At 52.0% G+C, this 24,174-nt stretch overlaps 1 protein-coding gene across 1 annotated transcript in view; it reads left to right on the top strand.

Moving 5' to 3' along the window:
- The window catches only part of TGM2 (transglutaminase 2), a 37,088-nt gene that overhangs the window by 1,697 nt on the left and 11,217 nt on the right, over positions 1 to 24,174 (top strand). Inside the window, exons 2-8 of the mRNA XM_009233571.3 lie at positions 2,118 to 2,297; positions 7,791 to 8,033; positions 12,815 to 12,933; positions 15,779 to 15,907; positions 16,971 to 17,148; positions 21,659 to 21,794; positions 22,483 to 22,586. Coding sequence (XP_009231846.1) covers positions 2,118 to 2,297; positions 7,791 to 8,033; positions 12,815 to 12,933; positions 15,779 to 15,907; positions 16,971 to 17,148; positions 21,659 to 21,794; positions 22,483 to 22,586 — 1,089 coding nt within the window. The remainder of the gene's footprint in view (positions 1 to 2,117; positions 2,298 to 7,790; positions 8,034 to 12,814; positions 12,934 to 15,778; positions 15,908 to 16,970; positions 17,149 to 21,658; positions 21,795 to 22,482; positions 22,587 to 24,174) is intronic.

The following is a 24,174-nucleotide window of genomic DNA, read 5'->3' as shown; positions in this document are numbered from 1 at the left end:
TCTCTTCTGTTGTGATTACACGGGGACCGACATCCCTGATACTTCAGTGGCGCAGAACTATCTGCTCCCAGGTTTGAGAACAACACAGCACATGGTGGCAAGGGGGTGGTCGTAAGAGGGGCTGGAGAACAAACTGAGCTGTAGTGAGGTGGTTCCCAGGGCAGAATCCTGCAGAATCCTACAGCTCTGGATTCCGATCCCAAAGCAGCCACTTGCTCTGGGACCTGGGGCCACCTGGTGTCTTTGTCTACAAAATGGGAATCATGACAGCATCTATGTAAGCGGAGTTGTTTTGGGATTTAAGTTGAGATAATTCACATACAAGGCACTTTGCATCTCATTTTTGGAATAGTTGATGGCGAGCAGGAGACCTGGGCTCTCCCACTGCAAGGACCAACTTGCGGCGTGACTTTGAACAAATTCCTGCCCCTGGGCCTCACTTGGACCACATGCTGTCCAGTGGCTCCACACTCAGAGTCTGTCTTGCCCACTCCTCCACACCTTAAGGGCTTCCCAATCTTGACCTTGAGCTTGCCAAGGTTTATGAGATTTGTTTCCCCCCAAGACCCCCACCCATCTGTCACCCTGACCGTGCCCTGGTCCTCTGCTCCATCTGAAACTGTAAATGGAACTTTCACATATCAAGCTTCTGTCCTGGGGAAGGGGGTTCCCAACACGTCTTCTAGACTCACAGCAGCCCCTTGAGACTTCAGAGGAGGAGGCACAGAGAGGGAGAGACACTTATCCAGGCTCACACAGCAGCACAGCAGAACTAAAACCTACCTCTGGAAGTCTCCAAAGCTCCTATCATGTTAAAAATGTTTTATTTTGGAGAATATTGAACATACACAAAAATAGACAGAATTGTTTAATAAATTCCTATGTCCTCATCACCCAGCCCTGACCACCGTGGCGTCTCCTGCCCCTGCGCACCTTCATCTCAGACATCACATCATGTCATCTGTCAATGTTTCAGTATATGCCTTTAAAGGATAAGGACTCTTTTTTAACACAAACAAATTAACAAAAATTCTCTGATATCACCATTATGCCATCAGTATTTAAATTTCCAGTTGTCTCATACATGTAATAAATGTTTTAAAATACTTTTTTGAAATCAAGATCCAAATAAGATCAATACATCACAATGGGTTTAAGTTTCTCTTTATAGGTTCTCTCTTCAATGTTTTTCTCCTTTTCTTTCTTGCAGTCTATTTATTAAAGAAACCGGACCCTTTGTCAATAGTTTCCCAGTATATGAAGTTTGTCAACTGCATCCTGGTTCTGTGTTTAACTTGTTCCTCAGCCCTGGGTATTTCCTGTAAATTGAACATTGGACCTAAAGGCAAAGCCCATGTAATTGACCTGTACCAAATACTGCCCCTGTTTAAACCAAAAGAAACCTCTGATAGCAATAGAATAGCTCGTGTTTATTGAGTATTTATTACACAACAGACATTGTACTATGTGTTTTACATGCATTAATTCATTTCATGCTCACACCAGCCCTGGGAGGTAGATACTGCTGTTCCCATGGCTGCTGGAGGTCACACAGCTAGGAAGTGCCACAGGGGGTCACAACCTTGTGATTAAAAGATTTAGGGAAAGCTGGGCACTGTGGCTCGCACCTGCACTTTGGTAGGTCAAGGCAGGAGCATCGCTTGGCCCAGGAGTTCAAGAGCAGCCTGGGCAACATGGCAAAACCAAAAATGAAAAAATTAGCTGGGCACATACCTATAGTCCCAGCTCACTGATAAATGAAAAAATTAGTGATGCACGCCTGTCCTCTCAGCTACTCAGGAGGCTGGGGTGGGAGGATCCCTTGAGCCCAGGAATTCAAGGCTACAGTGAGCTATGATCACACCACTGCACTCCAGCCTGGGCAACAAAGCAAGACCTTTTCTCCATTAAACTAAAAAGAAAAAAAAGGGTTAGGGAGATTGGGCCCCGCCCAGCCCCTGTGTGACCAGGGCTGGGGAGAGAGGTCAGTCGAAACAATGCCTGTGCTTTGTGGGGAGTAAGAGGGCACAAGGCCCCCATGTCTAGGGAGGGCAGGTGCGTCACTGGGGGTCTGAAGGATGCCCCTGAGGCTCATGCGTCTCCTTCTGTTTCCGTAGATCTGGTCTTAGAGAGGTGTGATCTGGAGCTGGAGACCAATGGCCGAGACCACCACACGGCCGACCTGTGCCGGGAGAAGCTGGTGGTACGACGGGGCCAGCCCTTCTGGCTGACCCTGCACTTTGAGGGCCGCAACTACGAGGCCAGTGTAGACAGTCTCACCTTCAGTGTCGTGACCGGTGAGTACCTGCAACCCCAATCCACCACCAACACCACCACCACCTCCTCTCCACCCCGACATGCCCCAGAACCCTGACAGAGAACAGGACAAATAAGTTTACCCTCTTTGTTCCCTGGGAGATTGCCACCTGTCATCAGCCCCATTTTAGAGATGAGGGAACTGAGGCCCAGAAAGGGAGGAGATGTCACGGCAGACCACCAGCTTTGTGAGCAAGTCTGTGCCTCTGGACCCCTGGGCTTCTGAAAGCCTATTATCACCAGGGTTGCAGGTCAGCCTTCAACCAGGAAAGTTGATCAGGATCCCATCCACAGGCTGGGCGCGGTGGCTCACACTTGTAATCCCAGCACTTTGGGAGGCTGAGGAGGGCGGATCACCAGAGGTCAGGAGTTCGAGACCAGCCTGACCAATGTGGAGAAACCCTGTCTCTAGTAAAAATACCAAATTAGCCGGGCATGGTGGCACATGACTATAACCCCAGCTACTTGGGAGGCTGAGGCAGGAGAATCGCTTGAACCTGGGAGGCGGAGGTTGCAGTGAGCCGAGATCGCACCATTACACTCCAGCCTGGGAAACAAGAGTGAAACTCTGTCTCAAAAAAAAAAAAAAAAAAAAAATTCCTATCCACAAGCCAGGCATGGTGGTACATGCCTGTAATCCCAGCTATTTGGGAGGCTGAGGTGAGAGGATCATTTGAGCCTAGGACTTTGAATCCAGCCTGAACAACATAGCAAGACACCACCTTAAAAGAAAAAAGAAAAAGATTCTGTCTGCCCTTTCCCATATCAAAGCACCTTTCTAATCCCTCTGCTGCCTGAAATCCATGCAACCCAGCCAGGCACTGGGATCAGGCCCAAATCAGGCCTGGGTGGCAGAGAAAGAGCCCAGCTGGTTTCAGCCTTCTATGTGGGCAGTTCTGGGTCCCAGCAGTTCATTCTCCAAGCATTAGGAGGCTGCCTCAATCTCCGGGGCTGGACAGAAAGACCAGGATTCTAGCGCAGGCTGGGCTGCCTACCTGCTGTGTGACCTTAGGCAAATTACTGAACCTCTCTGAGCCTGAGTTTCATCATCTGAAAGCCCTCACATTGGAAGGTCGTTAAGTGTCTGCTATGGGGGAGGGCCTGCAGATATTTACAGCTGTTGCTTATCTTTGTACTGGGGCCCCAGGGATAGGTAAAGGGACGCCAAGTCCCCAGGCGTCTCATCCCCACATGAGTGGTGCCAATTTTCTTTGTTGGCCATTCCTGGGAAAATGGCCTCAAATGCTGAATCAGTGAGGCTGGTTTCCGGTGGCAGCCACTCCCTTGAGGTCAGTGAGGGGCCACCTGGCTAGGACTCGGGTTGGGAAAGGCCAGCTCTTTCTGAAGTCTCCGAGGGCAGAGATGGTAGCAAGCATTCCTTGGCTGAGGCCTGCATTGAACTAGAAGGCCATTGATAAGGCTTATCATGGGGACTGCAGGCTAGCCTCGGATAGCTCCTCCGTCCTTCTCCTCCCTGCCCCTGCCCTCCTGGTGGAGACACACCCACCGCCCAGGGGCTCCCCCACAAGCACACTGGCCCCCAAAGGTCTCTTGCTAACAGAGCCAAGGAGCCCCCAGCAAGTCTCTGACCCTCCAGCCTCAGTTTCCCCCTCTACGAAGTGGAAAGTTAGGGTACATGGCAGTTAAGGGCTGGGTCTGGTGGCCTGAGAAGAGTCAGACTTGTGATAGTGAAAATCACAACATCTATGGGGCATCCACTGAATGCATGCTTGTCTTGAATCCTCGCAGCTTAGAAGTTATAAAGGACTCCATTTTGCAGATGGGAAAGCTGAGGCTCAGAAAGGTCAAGTCACTGGCTCAGGAGGGTCAGTTACACAGTGAGTCAGGGACACAGAAGGCTTCAAACCCCGACTGCAGAGTGAGGCTTTTCATCCCTATGTCCCTGCAGCAGGCGCATTTATCACAAGTGCCTGCCAGGGCTCAGTGTGTTCCTCTGTGAAATGGAATGGTAGATGAGCTGCTGGCTTGGGCAGCCTGTGATTTCTACTTTCTTTTTTATTTATTTTTCTTTCTTTCTTTTTTAAAACTTTTATTTTAGGTTCATGGGTACATGTGCAGGTTTGTTATATCAGTAAACTCGTGTCACAGGGGTTTGTGGTACCGATTATTTTGTCACCCAGGTGCTAAGTCTAGTACCCAAGCGTTATTTTTTCTGCTCCTCTCCCTCCTCTCACCCTCCACCCTCAAGGAGGCCCCACTGTGTGTTGTTTCCCTCTATGCGTCCATGTGTTCTCGTCATTTCGCTCCCATGTATAAGTGAGAACATGGGGGATTTGCTTTTCTGCTCCTGCGTTCGTTCGCTGAGGATAAGGCTGCCTTCTTTCCTCTTCTTTCACTCTCCAGACATCCCCTTTCTTATTTCTCCTTCTCCAATTGTCTGGGCAGCGTAGTGTTAGGTAATTAGGGCCCTGAGTTTGGGATTGGGTGAAGGGCCGCTGCTGACCTTCCCACCTCAGCAAGCTAATCTCTGTCCTCCAGTCTCCAACAACTTATCTCAAACCATAACCAACCTGCCCTGGTCACTTCCGCAGCCCCTGTAGGCAGCCACGGAAGAGCCCAGATCTCTGAGTACAGAGTGCAAACAGCTTCCCTGTCCAAGCAACCAAGAAATTCCCTGGGCCTGGGGAAGCCTGAGGGACAATACCAGGAAACCGGGCCCTTCCCCAACTCCAGGCCTGGCCTGGGTCAGCGCCCGGCTCAAGGCCTGGCCAGGTGACTCTGCTCCTGTGTGGGAACATTCTAGCTTGTGATGGGAAACTGAGGCCCAGAGAAGCAGGAGAGCTGGCTGAGGTCACTCAGCGAATGGAGCATGTGTCCTGACCCCACACACTCTTAGATGTTGTGTGTTTTCACCCAGACAGTTTGAGACCCGACAGACTCTGTTATGGGGTCCAGGCCACACTAGACAAATGTCATCTTTGTCAGAGGGATAAAGTTCCCTCCAAGGTGGGGTCGGGGTTTGAGGGGCTGTGGCAGTCACAGTGGGAGTGAAGTCAGCCTGGAGGAGTGAAAGGAACCCTTATGAGGCTGATAGAAGGCTTTACTCTGGAAGGTTCTGCCCACCCACCCCATCCCAGCCCGGCCACCGTGGTCTGGGATAGTGGCCAGGACCCCTAGGCTCCCTGTGGTCATTTGGGCCCAGAATGGTCCTCATGGAGCCTCTGGTCCCACAAAGAGGATGGTGCAGAACCGCAGCCAAGGAATCTGTGAAGCCAGCTTACGTGAGCAGCGGGTGGACCGTGGGACAGCCTGTCCTTCTCCTGTTCCCCCGGGATCTGGGAAGAAAAGAGTGTGTGAGTGTGTGTGCATGGCTGCCCCAAGATTGAGAGAAAGGGAAATGCGTTTCCTGACTTGTCCCCAAGGGTGACATGTCAACAGCGACAGTGGTGATGGGACCTGGCCCAGGCCTGTTGCTACAGAGACCAGATCATTGATCCTCCGAGCAGGGACATTTCTGAGATTGGAAGGAGCACCCTTAAGAATTATGCTGGGACCACAGGCATAAACTGAGGCTGTCCTGAGCAAACTGTGATGCTTGGTCACCCCAGCGCCACCCCTCTCAACCTCAGTTTCCATATCTGTGAAGTTCTTCAATCGAACTAGACAATTTCTACATTCCACTCCAGTCCTCACAATCTGCTATTTGGCCTGAGAATTCAGACTTTTAATGGCCCCTTTTAATAACACTGATGATAGCTCACATTTCCTGCATGATTACTGTGAGCTGGTCACTGTTCAAAATGCTTTCTATGAACTCTCTCACGGAACCCTCTAAACAGAGCCAGGAGGCCTTCATGAAAACTGAACAAGACTAACTATGATTTCCTGAGCACTTACTATACACCAGGTGCCTTGTGGGATGTTTTGCATGCCTCCTGTCCTCTTTAAGCTTCACAACAACCTTATAGGGAGGCACTGCCACTGGCCCATTTTACAGATCAGAAAACTGTGGCATAGAGAATCTAAGTAACTTGTCCAAGTTCATAGAGCCAGTTTCGAACCTGAGATTGGACCCTCCCAGGCATGTGGGCTAAGCCTGTTTTCTTCTTGGATAAGAAAGCAGATCAGAGAGGGCTGGTGATGTGGCCCAGGTCACACAGTGCTCAGGGGCAGAGTCAGGGAACCAGACCTAGGGTGGGTCTGGGACCCTAGGCCTGCATGGCTCCTCCCCAAATGCCAGCTCTGGAAGTCAGGGAGCATTCAAAGGCTTCCAGTCGACCCCTGGCACTTGGACAGGGCCTGAGAGGCCTGTGTCATGCCTGTTAGTTCATGTTACATTTGAGCTGGGTGTGGGTGGGGCTGGCTGGCAGGGAGGAGGGGGCTGGGGGCTGAGAGGGAGCCCCTGGGTGAGCAGGCCCCAATAATGTCCACAGTGGGTGGGCAGAGCTGCAGGGAGGGAGATGGAAGAATAAAAATAAACTCTCCTGGGCACCCACCCAGCCAGGCAGAGAACATCCTCTGTCTCTTCTCCACCACCCATGTCCAGAAAGTGACCAGCCCCTCCTCGCCCTGCCCATGACTCAGACCTGCCTGTGGGGGCGGGCCCTCCCTTCCACCTGGAAAAGCAGCTGCTTTGAGAGTGTGCCCATCACTGTGCCTTTGAGAACCCGGCCGGGGAGCGTCCTCTTTGGGAAGGAGAGGCACCGTAGAAGACAACCGAGAGCTACAGACCCACTTCAGATGCGACCTTTGCCACAAGCTCCTAGGATATCCTTGAGAGACCCCTTTGCTCTGAGCCTTAGTTTTCTCACCTGGGCAAGGGGTCTCAAAGGAAGCAGGTGCTTCATGAAGTGTAAAAAGCTGTAGGAAGGTGAGGGGTGGTTATGACCAGCATCTCGGAACTGCCTATGGAGATGGGGGGACAGCAGTTGGGGGGCTTGGGGAGACAGACCCTAGAGACTGTGTGGGCCAGCCAGCATCCTCCGCTGGCCTACAGCAAGGGGCTCTCAGAGGACCGAGGTCCCTTCCTGCTCAGCATCTGGGCTTCCTTCTCTGAGAGAAAAAGCGGGACGCTAGCAGGTAGAGGATTTAGGCAGGAAAGGAGGGCCCTGGGGCATCTTGCCTAATCCTTGTCTATGCTACACAAATGGGCCAGGTGATCCCAGAGAGAGGGATGGGCTTGTCCCGAGTCACGTCATTGCAAAGCAGTGGAACTGAGCCTTGGCTCCGGGCCGCATGGCCCCTCTCTCAGGAGGACTCTCTAGTTGAGGACATGCTGTATGCCTGTGGCTTTTTTATGCATTCCCACAAAACCACCCCGAAAGGCTGGAGTTCTGAGCCCCCCTTTACAGATGAGGAAACTGAGGCTCAGGGAGACAAAACTTCTTGCCAAAGTTATTTCAGTGGTCAGTGGCAGAACTAGGCCTGGAGCCCAAACCGGGGACCCCAGGTAGGTGCCCTGCCCTGCCAGCCCTGCCACCCCTAGCTCATGGCTACTGCTTCTCCCTCCACAGGCCCAGCCCCTAGCCAGGAGGCCGGGACAAAGGCCCGTTTTCCACTACGAGATGCTGTGGAGGAGGGTGACTGGACAGCCACCGTGGTGGACCAGCAAGACTGCACTCTCTCGCTGCAGCTCACCACCCCGGCCGACGCCCCCATCGGCCTGTATCGCCTCAGCCTGGAGGCCTCCACTGGCTACCAGGGATCCAGCTTTGTGCTGGGCCACTTCATCTTGCTCTTCAACTCCTGGTGCCCAGGTGAGCCACACGCCATCCACTCATAGCGTTGGGGTGGGCAGGGCTGGATCCGCCCATGGAGGAGGCTACTGGAGGTGGGAAGAACAGGGGATAAGAGACACACATCAAAGTGGACTGAGTGAAGCCCACTGTGCTCCAGCCTCACAAAACCCTCTAGACATGAGTACTCCTGTTATCCCTGTTTATAGAAACAAAATGAGGCTGGGCTCAGTGATCCATGCCTGTAATCTCGGTTCTTTGAGAGGCTGAGGAGGCAGAATCACTTGAGCAAGCCAGGAGTTAAAAGACCAGCCTGGGCAACAGAGCAAGACCCTGTCTCTACAAAAAAAAAATTTAACAGTAGCTGGGTGTGGTAGTGCACGCCTGTGGTCCCAGCTAATTGGGAGGTTGAGGTGGGAGGATCACTTGTGTCCAGGAAGTCGAGGCTGCAGTGAGCTATGATTACATCACTGAACTCCAGGCTGGATATCAGAGTAAGACCCTGTCTCTAAAAAAATAAAAATAAGAAGAAGCAGAATAATATGCCCAATTCCACATATTTACCGAGGGACTTCACTCGCTGTTTGAGGCCTGTATATTCCCAGACCACTGTGAACTGGGGCTTGGCGGTGACTTGGTTTCAAAGGCCCCACATCAGGAATAGGGTGCCCAGCTGATGCCTAGGCCCGGGCACTATGTCCTGGTTCTGTTTCATGGGGCCCTGTTTTTTTTGTGTTTTTTGTTTTGTTTTGTTTTTGAGACGGAGTTTTGCTCTTGTTGCCTGGGCTGGAGTGCAATGGTACGATCTCAGCTCACTGCAACCTCTGCCCACCAGGTTCAAGCAATCCTCCTGCCTCAGCCTCCCTGGTAGCTGGGATTACAGGCATGTGCCACCACGCCTGGCTAATTTTTGTATTTGTAGTAGAAACGGAGTTTCACCACATTGGCCAGGCTGGTCCCGAGCTACTGACCTCAGGTGATCCACCCGCCTCAGCCTGCCAAAGTGCTGGGATTACAGGCGTGAGCCACCATGCCTGGCCGAGGTGGGAGGCCCTGTTTTAAATCTCACCCAGACTGGTTTGGGGAAGGGAAACCAGGAGGTGAGGTTGGGGGGAGGGATGGGGGAGGTGGGTGAGTAGGAGCAGTTTGAGCGTCCAGCTGCCTCCTTACACACTATCTCAGTCAGGCCTCTCGACAGTCCCAAGGGAGAGATGACACATCCCCACTTCACACACAGGAAACTGAGGCTCAGAGTGGTTAAGTGGCCTTTGGAAGCTCTTTGAATAAATAAGTGGACAACCTTGGACAAAACTAGAAAGTCAGAGTGGAGAGCTTGGAACAAAGGAAACTGACTTGAGCAAGGAGGAGGAGGCAGGGGTTGCCTGTCACCTCCCCAGGCCTCGATATTCCCATCTAACTAGCAAGGCAGTCAGATCTAATAATCTGTTTCCTTCCTGCTGTAATGAAACAAAGCAGGGAGAGAAGCATCATGGGCCAGGCCCCTCCTGGGAATCGGGTGTCCCTCCTCAAAAGGGCAGAAATTCTGGCCTCCTGGCTGTTAGACAACCACCTTCTTGCTGGCCCACTGCTTTATCTTTTTTCTTCTCTATTTTGAGGCATTTTATATTTGAGCAGAAAGTTTTTAAAATTTTTCGCCTTTCCATATTTTGATTTTTATTTCCCAGTATAACAGTAAACCATGACAGCATTCTCTTTAGAAAAGCTTCAAGCCCAGGTGCAGTGTAATCCCATGCCTGTAATCCCACACCTGTAATCCCGGCACTTTGGGAGGCTGAGGCAGGGGTATCACTTGAGGCAGGAGTTCAAGACCAGCCTGGCCAACATGGCGAAACCCACCGTCTCTATAAAAAATACAAAAATTAGCTTGATGTGATGACACACATCTGTAGTCCCAGCTACTCAGGAGGCTAAGGTGGGAGGATCGCTTGAGTCCAGGAGGTTGAGGCTGCAGTTAGCTGGGACTGTGCCACTGCACTCCAGCCTGGGTGACAGAGCAAGACTCTGTCTCAAAAAAAGGGTAGGGAAGGGGAGGGCTTCAAGACTACAGAGAAACGGCCTCCCCCTTTGACCCCTCCTCCTTGGGGGACACCATTGTTAGATATTTTACAGGGGCTCACCTCCTTAGGTCAGTCTGTATGTGCCTGGAGAAATTGCTGTATTTTATAGGTCTCTGTCTCTCTATCACAAACATAAAAGGATCCCACCATATACATTAACCTACAACTTGATTTCTTCCCCTCGCAATACACCGTGAGGCTCTGTCCACATTGGTCTGCATACATCTGCTCATTCATTCTTTTTTTTTTTTTTTTTTTTGAGACCAAGGCTCTCTCTGTCACCCAGGCTGGGGTGCAGCGGCACAATCTCGCCTCACTGCAACCTCTGCCTCCCGGGTTGAAATGATTCTCATACCTCAGCCTCCTGAGTAGCTGGGACTACAGGCATGCACCACCACGCCGGGCTAATTTTTGTATTTTTAGTAGAGACAGAGTTTCACCATGTTGGCCAGGCTGGTCTCAAACTCCTGACCTCCGGTCATCTGCCCACCTCGGCCTCCCAAAGTGCTAGGATTACAGGCATGAGCCACCACGCCCGGCCACATCTGCTCATTCTTTCTAAGGGCCTCGAGTGTCCTGTGTCTTGCCCATGTGGATGGTCCAGCCCCCACTGATGGACGGGAGGTTGTGCCCGGAGGCTCATGGCACGCAGGGACCGTGCGTCAATGAGCACCCTTGCTTCAGACCCTGTGGCCAATGGAATGATTTCTGGGGACAGAAGTGGCCTTACTGGATCCCCCCGGCCCCATAGGTTTGTTTTGAATTTTAGTCAATCTGCAGAGGGTAGCAACTAGTTGGCAGCTCTGCCAACAGGACAGGAACACGCCGGTGTCTCCACCCTCATCCACACCACAAGGTTTCAGAGTTCAGGGAATGGGAAGCGCAGTTCTGGGGGATGGTCCCCTTCCTCCTGCTTGGCCTCACCCGGCGGCGGGTTGGAGTGGCGGTCAGCCAAGTGGCACAGTGACTAAAGTGACCCACATCCCGGGGCGGGAGCTGTGGAGCTGGTGATGCAGAGGCAGGAAGTTGGGCTGGGGTGAGCGCAGGGGCGCTGCGGGAGGAAATCAGTCTGATGGGTGGGAAAGGGCCGGGTCTGCCTGGAAAATGGGACCCTCCTGTATGTCAGTTCCAAGACCAATATGATCGAGTGCCAGTTATATGCAAGGCTTCACGTCCCCAGTGCCTCCACCTTTACCAGATGGAGACCTGAGCTGGGGACGTCACAGTCTTGGCATCCTGAGCTGGGGTGGGGACAATTCAACAAGTGCTGACACTCATTCTAATGTTGAAACACTGTGGGTTCTTCTTTCTCTTTCATTCTTTATCCCACACCCCCCAGCTGCTGCAGAGCCATTATAGTTCATTGACTTCAAGGTTAATTTTTATAGAAGTTTCCAGAGCCAAAGATCAGAATACACAACAGACTTGGCCTCTTTCCCATTTTTCCTCACTACGATGAAAGTGGGGGCTGCTGGTCACTGCAGATGGGCATGGCAAAGCCCAGGGGTCTGAGGGTCCAGCAGCTGCTTCCTTCCCAGGCCAGCTTCTCCGTTAGACCCGGCAGGCACAGTGCCTGGGGCCCAAGAAACTTTTAAGGGCCCGTGAACATGTTTTAATTTAATTTAAAATCAGGAGGAAAAAATGAACATTTAAGTTGAATAATAGGTTTTAATATGTAATATTGAGATAGATGTCATTAACCAAGGCAGTCATAACGTTCAATTCCTTTTTTTCTAATGGAGGAAGGAATGCATGAAGTCAAGAGTGCCTGAGACTCACCAAAGTCATAATGGGGCTCCAGATTGCCCCTTCTTGGCCTCAGTTTCTTCACCGGTTAAGTGGAGTCAGTAAAGCCAGCCTGACCTTTGGGCTCCTACCATCTGGCCCCAACTTCCTCAGCCCCCTCTTCTCCCCTCACTGGCCACAGACAACTAAATACCCTGCATTTTCCAGCAGCCAAAGCTTTGTGCTTTCTGGTCCTCTGCTTAGAATGCCACCCTCCAGTTTCCAACTCTCTAAACCTTAATCATTTTTCAAGACAACATTCAGATGCCACCTCCTCCAGGGAGCTCTCTGTGACTCTCTCAAGCTGGACAGGACCCCACCTCTCCTGAGCTGCAGGAACCCTTTCTTGGCCTTCCCCTCTGCTCCTGAGTTCTCTCTGCCTTGAATCATGCGCCTCCCTCATGCTACCTCAGGGCTTTCGTTTCCAAAGCACCTTTCAGATCTGCATTTTGGGCTGACACAGTGAGGTGTTAAGGTGGGCAGAGAAGGCAAAGTAGCCCACCCAGGGTCACGCAGCAAGTGAGGATCAGGAGTTTCCTGACTCCTGGTCCAGTGCTCCTCTGTCTTTAGTCTCAGTTTTCCTAGCTATAAAATATTCCTGAGCCTTAGTTTTCTGGTCTTTAAAATGGGGCTTTCAAGGATCCCTTCCTCATAAGGCTCTTCTGGAGATTAAATTTATTAATACAGGTCATACGTTTATCACCGGTCCTGGCACACGGCGAGTGTTGGAGAAATGGCATCCTTTGTTGTCACTAACCGATAACACCTTATCTCATTGATGTGGGATTATTCATTAATGGTTACTTTTTCTAATTAAAAGAAGGATGGATACCTGAGACACTGGCTTGGCCTAGGGAATTGGCACCCTTGACTCCAGATTTGCAGGGACTCTGGGCCTCCACAGACCCAGAGCTGAGGTCCCTTTCTTCCTGCCTGCAGCGGATGCTGTGTACCTGGACTCGGAAGAGGAGCGGCAGGAGTACGTCCTCACCCAGCAGGGCTTTATCTACCAGGGCTCAGCCAAGTTCATCAAGAACATACCTTGGAATTTTGGGCAGGTAGGGGCCACACCCTGTCTCTCCCAACCATCTCAGGCCCTTCTGTGTGCCCCGCCCTGTGTCTGGGGGCAGCCAAAGCTTCACAGGTGGGAGTGAGTCACAGAGTCACCCACTTCATGCTGTCAGGGATGCAAAGGCCCTGAAACAGCTGAAGGTTCAGAGAGGGCCAAGGCTGCCCTGAGGTCACACAGCAAAGGCGGTGGCCCTGGATTCAAGATGGAGAAAGAACAAGGAGAGCCTTTGGGAGCTGTGAAGTTGGTTGGTATCCTGAGAGGGGGAAGAGGGAACAGTAAAGCTCATGTATTGAAACAATAGGCAGTACTTGGAGTTGTGCTAGGGTGAGCCCTGTGTGCTAGGCATGTGCTAAGAAGAGGCTTTAAACCCTCACCCAGATCAGTGGTTCTCAGGATCACTGAGATAGGGTGTTAAAACGCTAGGGGGTGAGAATTTGCTCTTCAAACAAGTTCCCAGGTGATGCTGATGCTGCTTGTCTAGTAACCATACTTTGGGAACTGCTGATCTGGTTGTATCTGTTAGCTGCTGCTACATAACAAGCCTGAAATTTAGGGGCTAAAAATAACAATCACTTATTATTTCTCACAAGTCTGTGGGTCAGCCATGCATGGCTGTCTAGGCTGGGCTTGGCTGGAGTCAGTAAAGCCAGCCTGACCTCTGGGCTCGTACCATCTGGCTCAGCCGATGGCTCATCTGTTTCACGTGGTTTCTCACTCCCCAGCCGGCCAGCCTGGGCTGCTTCTCTAAACCGGTGATGATAAATTTCATTTATCATCCAGCCACCTGTAAAAATTCTTGAGACTCTGCTGGGAAAACTCACAAAGCAAGAACCATTGCACCCATGGCCACTCAACCTCCTGGTGTGTTAGGAGGTATTGGCCTCCTGAGGTGGGGTTCACCCTGAGGCTTCCCCCATCAGCCTCTGGGTCAGGATTCAATGTTCAATGACCCTCTAGGGAGGGTCCTACCCTGAAACCATAGGGAAATCTTCCCTGTATGATCTCTGGCTCTGACCAAAGTTTTCTCATCTGAATATCACGATGATAATTGCAAAACTATCTGCTCAGCAACCCCGTAGCCTGCTGTGGGATATAAATGAAATGGTGGTATGACCGTGATGCATAAAATACATCAGAAAATGAATTGGCTCTGAGTTTTCATGGCTTTTTATTCTCTCCTGAGAAGGAGAACAAAGTCAAGTTCTTCCTTTATTTCCCAGGGTCCTATTTTTTATTTTTTTTGAGGCGGAGTCTCGCTCTGTCGCCCAGGCTGGAGTGCAGTGGTGCAATCTCAGCTCACTACAAGATCCGCCTCCTGGATTCACGCCATTCTCCTGCCTCAGCCTCCCGAGTAGCTGGGACTACAGGTGCCCGCCACCACACCCGGCTAATTTTTTGTATTTTTTTAGTAGAGACGGGGTTTCACCGTGTTAACCAGGATGGTCTCGATCTCCTGACCTCGTGATCCGCCCGCCTCAGCCTCCCAAAGTGCTGGGATTACAGGCGTGAGCCACCGCGCCCGGCCCCCAGGGTCCTGTTTTGTATCTGGGCTTGTGCTGGGCTGTGGGACATGGCCCTTGCAAAGCTTCTGGAGGTGATCACAGTCCAGGAAGATGAGACCTAGAGGAAGGAAGGAATAACAGCCTATGGGGATCAGGGGGTACTTCCTGAAGTAGGGAATATTTGAGCTGGGCTTTGAAGAACAAATAGGAGTTTGCCATGCAAGGAGGTGTGTGCACAATATACCAGGCCAAGGGAACTATGCAAGTGAAAGCTCAGAGGTTGGAAAGTTTATGTCGTGCCTGAGAGGTATGTTGCAGCTTGGGGCATACCTTGTGTGTGAAGGAGCCCCAAGAGATGAGGTGGGAGAAGCCAGCAGTGTCCAGGTTGTGGAACAGCCCTGAACATCAGGCTGATGGCAATAGGGAGCCACAGAGGGTTCACACCATGGAAGGCTGTTGTGCAGCTTGGAGGGAGATCTGGCCCAGGAAAGGACCACAGAGGTGGGGGGAAAAGAGCAGACAGAAGGGCCCCTGGAGGTGGGTGGTCCAATGGAAGGTGGCAAGAAGGGGTCCTGCTTTTGAGAAGGATGACATTTGAATGGCAAGGATGAGGAGGTGTGAGCCCTGCAGAGAGTAGCAGGAAGAGCATTCTGAGCAGAGAAATAGCACATGCAAGGGCCCTGGGGCAGTGAGCCTGGGCAGAGTGAGTGTGGGTGTGAATGGTGAGAGATGAGGTCAAAGAGGAGATGGGAGCAGATCGTGAAGGGCCTTGTAGGTTGCACGGTGAAGTCTAGGTTTTACTGTGGATACGGTTGAAACAGAAGAGTGATGGGACTGGATTTCTGTATTTAGAATCTGTCTCAGTTCCTATCACAGCAGCGTGTGTGGGCTGGGTTGGAGGGGGACGAGGGGGCTGACATCAGCTCTGCAGGGTGGGTCACGCCTTGGGGAAGTGGGAGATTTGGCTGAGCAAGAGGAGAAAGGGACAGTGACAGGGCCCAAGGTGACTCTGAGGGGGAGCCCCAGGGACACCGGGCTGCCCACTCCATGGGCTCCTGCTCCAGATTCCCAGGTCTCCCCAGCCAGGCCCTGGATGAAGATTGTCCCCCTCTTTGTCACACACTCATGGCTCACCCAGTCATCGTCCCACTCCATTCCCTCCTGGGCCAAGAGAAGCTGCCACCAGAGAGATTTGGTAGACTCGGCCGGAGCGTCCCAGTCTGCTGTGTGGGACAGAGTGGGAAACAGCTGCTGGAGGCTTCAAGGAAGGCTTCCTGGAGGAGGTGCCTTCCCAGCTCCCTCTTTCTCCTCTTGTTTCCTCTGACACAGTTTGAAGATGGGATCCTAGACATCTGCCTGATGCTTCTAGATGTCAACCCCAAGTTCCTGAAGAACGCCGGCCGTGACTGCTCCCGCCGCAGCAGCCCCATCTACGTGGGCCGGGTGGTGAGCGGCATGGTGAGTGAGTGGCATGGCCCATCCAGGGGTGGGGCCTGCAGGGGGCTCCCGCAGGCCCCTCCCTCGCAGTGGAGACACAGTCTAGGTGCGGTGGGGGACCCGGGAGATGGGTAAGTCTTGGGGAAAAGACCTTATATTGGAAAGATAGGATTTGCACAGATGAGGGTGATGCTATGGGGTCCCCCAGAGCAATTAATTTATTCATTTCTTCAGTAAATATTTATCAAGTACCACTTATGTCCTAAGCACTGGGGAGACAGCTGTGTACAAGTCCTGTGTGATCTCTAGCTTTATGGAGACTGTGTTATAGAGGGTAGGAGAGAGGAGACAGACACTAACCAAAATACCATATGAACGAGCAGGCAGTTCATATGGTTCATAAATGACGGTGCACGCTCTGAAGGAACCCGAGGTGTGAGAGCGTCGGACTGCGGGGCCAGGCTCAGGGAGGGGCTGAGGGGCTCCCTAAGGTGGTACCCAGGAGAAGGGCATTCCAGGCAGAGGGCACAGCTGTGCAAAGGCCCTGAGAAGGGAGCGACTTTGGCAGGTTTGCAGAAGGAAGAGAGGCCAGTGTGCCTGGAGTGGAGTGAGCAGGGCCCGTGGGTGCAGAGGAAGCTGCAGAAGTGGGCAGGGGGTGAGACCAGAAGCGCCTCTTGGATCATGGTCAGGAGGCTGATTTTATTCTCGAAGTAATGGGAGTTTAGGGGGAACGACACAATCTGGGGTGGGGGACCCAAGCAGGTCTTTGTAAAAACTTAGATCACACCATGTCACTCCCGAGCAATCCTGTGTTCACAGGACAGTCGCATCCCCAGCATTCGCGTTCAAGACCTTGACCCTGGCCCACCTCCTTTTTCCCCATCTCCCTCCTGTCCCCTGGCTCCAGCCCCCACCATCTGCCGCACACCACAGTCTGTCACACCATGGCCCCTTTGCACCTGCTCTTTCCTCACCCTGGAGCTCCGCTCCCCAGCTTTCACCCCTGCTGTACTCAGGCTCACCCAGACGGCACAGCCATCACCCCATCCCAGACTCAGTCCCCGTGCTGCCCCACTGGTTGCAGGTCAACTGCAACGATGACCAGGGTGTGCTGCTGGGACGCTGGGACAACAACTACGGGGACGGCATCAGCCCCATGTCCTGGATCGGCAGCGTGGACATCCTGCGGCGCTGGAAGAACCACGGCTGCCAGCGCGTCAAGTACGGCCAGTGCTGGGTCTTCGCCGCCGTGGCCTGCACAGGTGAGCTGCACGCTGGGATGTGGGTCATGAGCCCTGGGAGGGGGCACAAAGAGCACCGGAGTAGGAATCAGGACATCCCTGCCCTGGTCCTGCCCCTGCCACCAACACTCTCAATGCGCTATGTGGCCTAGAGCCTGTGACCACCCTCTCCGGTCCTTTATCCAATAGCCATCCCTCCGGTGGTTGTTAGGATCAAGGGCTATCACTGGGGAGACTGCATGGGCTGAGGGCTGAGAACTTGGTCACTGGAGCCCACGTCCTCAAAAACTCAGGATTTTTAACCTGAGTTAAAAACCCCCTCCCTCCCACCACTTGCTCTGTGACCTTGAGCAAATGACTTCTTTCTGAACCTCAGTTTCCTCGTCTGGAAAATGGGGACAACATCAAGACCTTCCTCCTAGAGTGGGTGTGACATGAAGCCACTCAGCACAGAACCTGGCCCAGTGTCGCTCTTGGCAAATATTAGCCAGTAATAACTGGATCCTAACAGTAATATCAGTGTCAAGAAAGAAAGCGTGTTCTAAAATACAGAGGGGGAATATCGAGCAATTTAAAACCAAAAAAGTAAAATAAATCTAAAACAAAAATCTTAAAAATTTAAGGCCAGAAAATGTTGATGATTGTTGCCAGGCTGATGATGGTGCTTATGAGAATGGGTTAGCATCACACACTGGCTAAGAATGTAGACTCGAGACATGAGGATTGTTTGAGGCCAGGAGTTTGAGACCAGCCTGGGCAATATAGTGAGACCTTGTCTCTACAAAAAAATAAAATAAAATAAAAATTAGCAGGCATGGTTGTGTGTGCCTGGAGTCTTGGCTACTCAGGAGGCTGAGGCAGGAAGATCGCTTGACCCCAGGAGGTTGGCTGCAATGAGCTACAATTGTGCCATTGCAATCCAGCCTGGGCAATGGAGCAAGATCCTCTCTCAAAAAAAAAAACAAAACAAAAAAACAGAGAGAGAGAGCACAGATTCTGAAGTCAAGGCCTGGGTTCAGATCCTAGCTCTGCTTCTTACCAGCTGTGTGTCCTTAGGTAAATCACTTAACTCCTCTGAACCACAGTTCCATCGTATGTAAAATGGGCATGACGGTAGTACCTTTATACTGGGATGGTTGTGAGGATTAAATGAGTTAATACGTGTGAGGTAGCTGAGCGTGGTAGTGGTGCACCTGTAGTCTTAGCGATTTGGGAGGCTGAGGCAGGGGGATCACTTGAGCCCAGGAGGTCGAGGCTGCAGTGAGTCATGATTGCACCACTGTACTCCAGCCTGGGTGACAGAGCGAGACCTCATCTCTAAATAAATAAATGAATGTAGGAAGTGCTTAAAATGATTTTGGGTGCATAATAGAAAATACTTATGTGATGATACTGTTTATTGTCATGACTATTATTATTACCAGGCCCAATCTAAAAGGCTGGTCTGGGGTTTCCAGCTTTTCTGATTCCAAAACCAGTGCTAAGGGTCAGGAAACGGTGCCTGGCAGGCCCCCAGCACATCCTCCACACCAGCAGGCTGGGTCAAGGCAGCCTAACTTAGGTTCTCAGCTCGGCTGTCCTTGCCTTCTGACCCCTGCCTCTCTGCCTGGGACTGCCTGTTCCCCGTGACCTCTGAATTCCTTTTTCTTGTGGAAACTCCCTCATGCCAGACACTTCCCTCTGAGAGCCCTAAAACCCTCTTTTCAAAGAAGCCCATGGGTTTTCCTGGAAAAACCCCACAATCCAAGACCTGGGTCCCCAGGCTCACCTGCAGAAACCCTGGTCACCCTGGTCACCCTGGGCTGTGGCCGCCTGAAGGTGGAGCAGCAGATCCTGCCCTCGGCTGCCCACTGCAGGGCTATGTTCTGGTCCCTGCAGCCTCTTCCCAGGCAGGGAAAACTTGGCCAAGAGAAGGGCTGTCTGACCACCGTGACCGTGGAGCTCACGTGGGGAGCCAATGGTGAACTGGCCCATGAACTCTGGAGCTGGACTGCCTGGGTTTGAATCCAGCTCTGCCACTAACCCCTGGGTGGACTTGGGCAAGAGAATTGATGCCTCCAAGCCTCAGTTTTCTCATCTATAAAATGGAGACAATGGTGACTGATCTCATTCATAGGAAGCTCTTCATACCAGGGAGAGATCACTTAGCACAGTCTCTGGCTCTGGTTAAGCTTGGGTTTGGGGATTTCCGGGGGAGCCTGGGATTCCAGCTTTCTCAGCCAGATCCCTCACTGTACTTCCTCGATGTCCATGAATCAGCCAGCACTGATGGACGACATTTGCCATAACGGGCACCATGACACACTGTGCTGTTCCCGAGCACCCCCTCAATGCTAGCTCTGGGAATGGGCAGACCAGGCTGTGCCCACACCCGCGGCCTCTCTCTGAATCACCACAAATCCCCACAAGCTGCTATTATTAGCTTCTCTTACTGAGGAGGAAATGGAGGCTCAGAGAGGGGAGTGGCTTGCCCAAGGTCACACAGCTGGTGAGCAGCAGGGCCAGGCTCTGATCCAGGTAAGCACGGTGCTGGGGCAGCCTCCTGTTAGACTGATGAGGAGGCCTCCCGGGACACCACCCCTGGGGCAAGAGTGGCACTTGGCTCCCTGGACAGCAGAGACAGACCTCCCCCGTCCTCCGGTCCATCCTCAGGCCTGCTGCATGGTGGGATAAGACCTGCAGTTAGGACACCAGCCTTCACTGAGGGCAGCCTTAGGGCTGAGCCCTGCCCAGGCCTCAGGGGGACAGAAACCAGGCAAGAGGGGGAGGTCATAGCTGTTCCTTCCTCCTTCCTCCCAGCTCCTACAAGTCTCCTGGCAGGAATCCAGGGCCAACCAGTAAGCTCTTACCCTGGCCTATCAATGGTGGCCCCAGGGCAAAGGTCACATCCCTTCTCCCCCACTCCCAAACTCAACTTCAATCAAAACTAAAAGTAAAACAAAAGTCTCACAGATCACCTTATTGTGTAATCTTGTTTCTCTTCATTTTTTAGATATTTTTTCTGGGAATCTGTTACTTTTACAATACACATAAAAAGCACATTTTTAAAATGAGAGAGTAAAAGCACCCATAATTCTGTCTGCCAGGAGCACCCAGCGGGCAGTGTGGGTGAGATCCACGCCGGGGTTTTCCTTCCTCCCCTGTGCTCCTTGCCTCTTTGATTTGAGCTCAGCTTGCAGATGCCAGTCAATGTCCTGTTTCTGTTTAACCTGTCATTGCCACATCAGCCCCTTTCCCAGAAAATAGGTCGTTGGCAGGAATGCAGGGCCCTCCCTCCGGACAGGTCTGAGGACCCTGACCTGTGCTGCCACCTGTTTATAGGGCCACATGCATCCGTGTTCTTGTACATTGGGAATGATGATGAGTCCCCAGTGGCATCACTAATGCACAGAGAGATGGAACCAAGGCCCAGACAGGTGAAGGGACTGGTCCCAGGTCACATAGCTGAAAGCAGCTGGGTCTCCCGACCTCTGTCCCCTCCTCTGCCTGTTCTGCTGTTTGAGTCTTTAAGTCCCTGTCTTGGGGAGACTCAGTCATTCAATCACTCCTTCCCTCCCTCCCTCTTTCCTCTTCTCTCTCCTTCCTCCACTCCTTCATCCCGTTTGACAAAATAGTCAATGACAGGCCTGTGCTGGGCTCCGGGATCTAACATAAGACAGATCCCTCACTGTCCTGGGAGGACTAATTAAAGAATCCCTCACATGCCTGTACACTGGAAGGATGAAGGATCTCCAGCCGTGCTATGAATGCAAATGATGGGGCAACCTGAACCTGGCAGGCAGCCTTCCAGGCAGAGGGAAATGCAGACACCGATGCCTTGAAGCTGGCGGAGGCAGATCATGCTGGAGGCCAGTGTGGTGGAGCACAGTGTGCAAGGAGGGGGTCGGGGCCAGACTCTGCAGGGCCGAGGGCCATGGCCAGGGCTCTGGCCTTGACCTCAAGGGCCATGGGGAGCCATGGACAATTGATCACATGAGTGGTGACATCAGATTTGTATTTTATTTCATTTTGAGATGGAGTCTCACTCTGTCGCCCAGGCTGGAGTGCAGTGGTGCAATCTTGGCTCACCACAACCTCCGCCTCCCAGGTTCAAGCAATTCTCCTGCCTCAGCCTCGTCCTGAATAGCTGGGATTACAGGCGTGCACCACCATGCCTGGCTAATTTTTGTATTTTTAGTAGAGACGGGTTTCACCATATTGGCCAGGCTGGTCTCAAACTCTTGACCTCAGGCCCCCCTCGGCCTCTCAAAGTGCTGGGATTATAGGCGTGACCCACCACGCCCGGCCGGGGTTTGTATTTTAGAGTCTCCTTCTGACAACTGTGATGTGAGGGGCATAGAAGGGACATGGGGTGACCAGAGAGGTGGGCGCCATTGTCCCGGCAAGAAGGGCTGGCTCATGTTCTCAGCACTTGGACAGCAGGTACAGTGTTCCCTGGAATACAGATGAGCAGGTGGAGACCCAGAGCAGGGCGGATGTCTCCAGGACCTCAGCCCATCCCCTCACCCCGCTTTCCACTCCTCTCCAACAGTGCTGAGGTGCCTGGGCATCCCCACCCGCGTCGTGACCAACTACAACTCGGCCCATGACCAGAACAGCAATCTTCTCATTGAGTACTTCCGCAATGAGTTTGGGGAGATCCAGGGTGACAAGAGCGAGATGATCTGGTGAGGTGGGGGCCAGGGTGGGATCCAGGGTGGGATCGGAGCCCAGTAGGGAGGGCCCCATGGAGAGGAAACCTCGGAGGGCTTCTTGGAAGAAGTCACATTTGAATTGGGCCTTAAAAGTTCAGCAGTATTTGAGCAGGCTTGGGGAAGGCCTAGAGGGAAAGTCAACCACATACACGATGGGGTCTCAGGAAGAATCATGCTGCAAATGTTGTCGGGAGTCTGGAATGCCACATTAGGGAGCCCAGGCTTGATTCCAAAAGCAATAGGTTGTCACTCAAGGCTTCAGAGTGGGAGAGGGCGGGGCTGACAACTGCCAGGAGGGCTAGAGGGGAAGAGATGGGTAGGGGGCTGGGGCCTGGTCCAGGTGGGGAGTGATAAGCCCTGAACGGACAGAAAAGAAGGGATGGAGCCAAGAAATTAGGAGTCAAAGGGGCCACTGAGAGGGGCAAGGAGGGGAGAGGAGTTGAGAAGGGCTCTGAGGTGTAGGAGTGGGTACCTGGCTAGAGAGGGTGCTGTGAGATGGGCCCCCATGGGAGGAAGAACAAGGCAGTGGGGAGACATGCTGGGCTCAGTTAGAGACGAGGCAAGCTTGCATCTGGGGACATGAATGCGTGGTCTGCCCGTGGGAGGTGGCGATGAATGTTGCTCATGTTCTGCTTCATTCCCGCCCCCCTATCCCCCTCAGGAACTTCCACTGCTGGGTGGAGTCGTGGATGACCAGGCCGGACCTGCAGCCGGGGTACGAGGGCTGGCAGGCCCTGGACCCAACGCCCCAGGAGAAGAGCGAAGGTGCGTGGGCGGGCACTGTCGCGTCAAACAGATGGGGAAGCCGAGGCTTGGAGAGTTAAAGTGACTCAGCTGGAGGGCGGCAGAACTAGGAGCTCACCCGGAGGCCACTGACGGGTCCACACAAGGGTGGGGGACCTCACTTACATCTTAATAACACACTTCTTGATAAATCTCAAAAATAATTCACGTGCATTGCGGAAAGCAGGAAATACAGAGAAGCTCAAAGAAAAAAATCAAATGGCATCTTTGTCTCCTCCCGCTAAAATAAGCAGCATTAACATTCACACGAGCTTCCACTGATTTCAAATCGTTTATTTGTATGCGGGTGTATATGTGTGTGTTTATATATGTATGTATATAAACACACATATATATATGTAGTACCTGTGTGTTTGAAAGAGAGAGTACACTAAGGCAAAATTTTGTGATGCATATGGACACTTTCTGGGAATATTTTTAAATGTATAAAATATAATACATAGCGTTACAAAGAAAACCAATTACATTAAAATACAGTTGTCACAAGTTTTAAAAAATAAATTTATGATATAATAACATATGCTTCTTTATAGAACAAGATCTAGCGGTAGAGTCAGTAAGTTCCATAATATAGTTGTAGAGATAATTTATGAGCATAAATTAATTTCCTGCCATCTGGGACAGCTGTAAGGTTGTAATGACCACGCCCGTGGTTCTTATGAGTGACAAGTCCTAAGTGCTCCTCAGGCTGCTATGGTCGTTTCCTGCTTTTGCAATTGAAGGAAGTGCTATAGTGAAAACAAAGATACCCTTTTTTCCCCATCATAGGGTTCACAGACCCCTGAATTCTGTTGGTAGTGCCTTGGGGGGATCCGTGGGCCCTGGTTTAAGACCTCCAGCGGCATGGAGCATTTTTTCCCAGCTCTGTCCACTTCTGGATAAAGCATTGGCATTTCTCCAGCAGATAGTTTTCTGTGATTTGAATTTTTATTTAATGTGACCGTGGTCCATCACATGGATGTGCTAGACTGTATCTATCCAGCCTCTAGTCCTCAGCATTGGAAGTCTGCGGACAGTGTGGGGCGGTTATCAACCACACTTATGTAAACATCAGGCACCCGTATTCACTTGGAGAACACACATGCCCTGGGGCTGGCCCCATGTGGGGCACTGAGCTTCACTCTCAGGACGAGCAGGAAATGAGACAGATGTCCTCCTTGCTAACATGTTGCCTGTCCTTGGCTCCATAATTTCCTTAGGATGTCTGGGATCCATTTCCATTTTATTTATCAAATACTTGCATAGCATTTAGTATAGGCTATGAGCTTTACTCTATAATTCATGAATGCTCATTAGGTGGGCCCAGATCTTATCTCCACATGAAGCTGCCGCTTCGAGAAGTTAGTGACCGGCCCAAAGTCACCCAGCTAATAAGAGGCTGAGCTGGGATTTGAACCTTAAAAGTTGTGCTCCAGAGCCCCTATTCTGAACCCTCGCCCTGTGGTGCCCTCCTGGAAGTGGAGTCCTTCCGTCAGAGGGCTACGTGGTCTTGAGGTTTTTGGCTACATGCGGTTGAATTGTGGGGGGTTTTAGAGGACACCACCCAACC

The sequence above is a fragment of the Pongo abelii genome, chromosome 21 (genome assembly GCF_028885655.2).
Source record: "Pongo abelii isolate AG06213 chromosome 21, NHGRI_mPonAbe1-v2.0_pri, whole genome shotgun sequence".
NCBI lineage: Eukaryota > Metazoa > Chordata > Mammalia > Primates > Hominidae > Pongo > Pongo abelii.
This window is presented reverse-complemented; position numbering and strand designations above follow the sequence as displayed.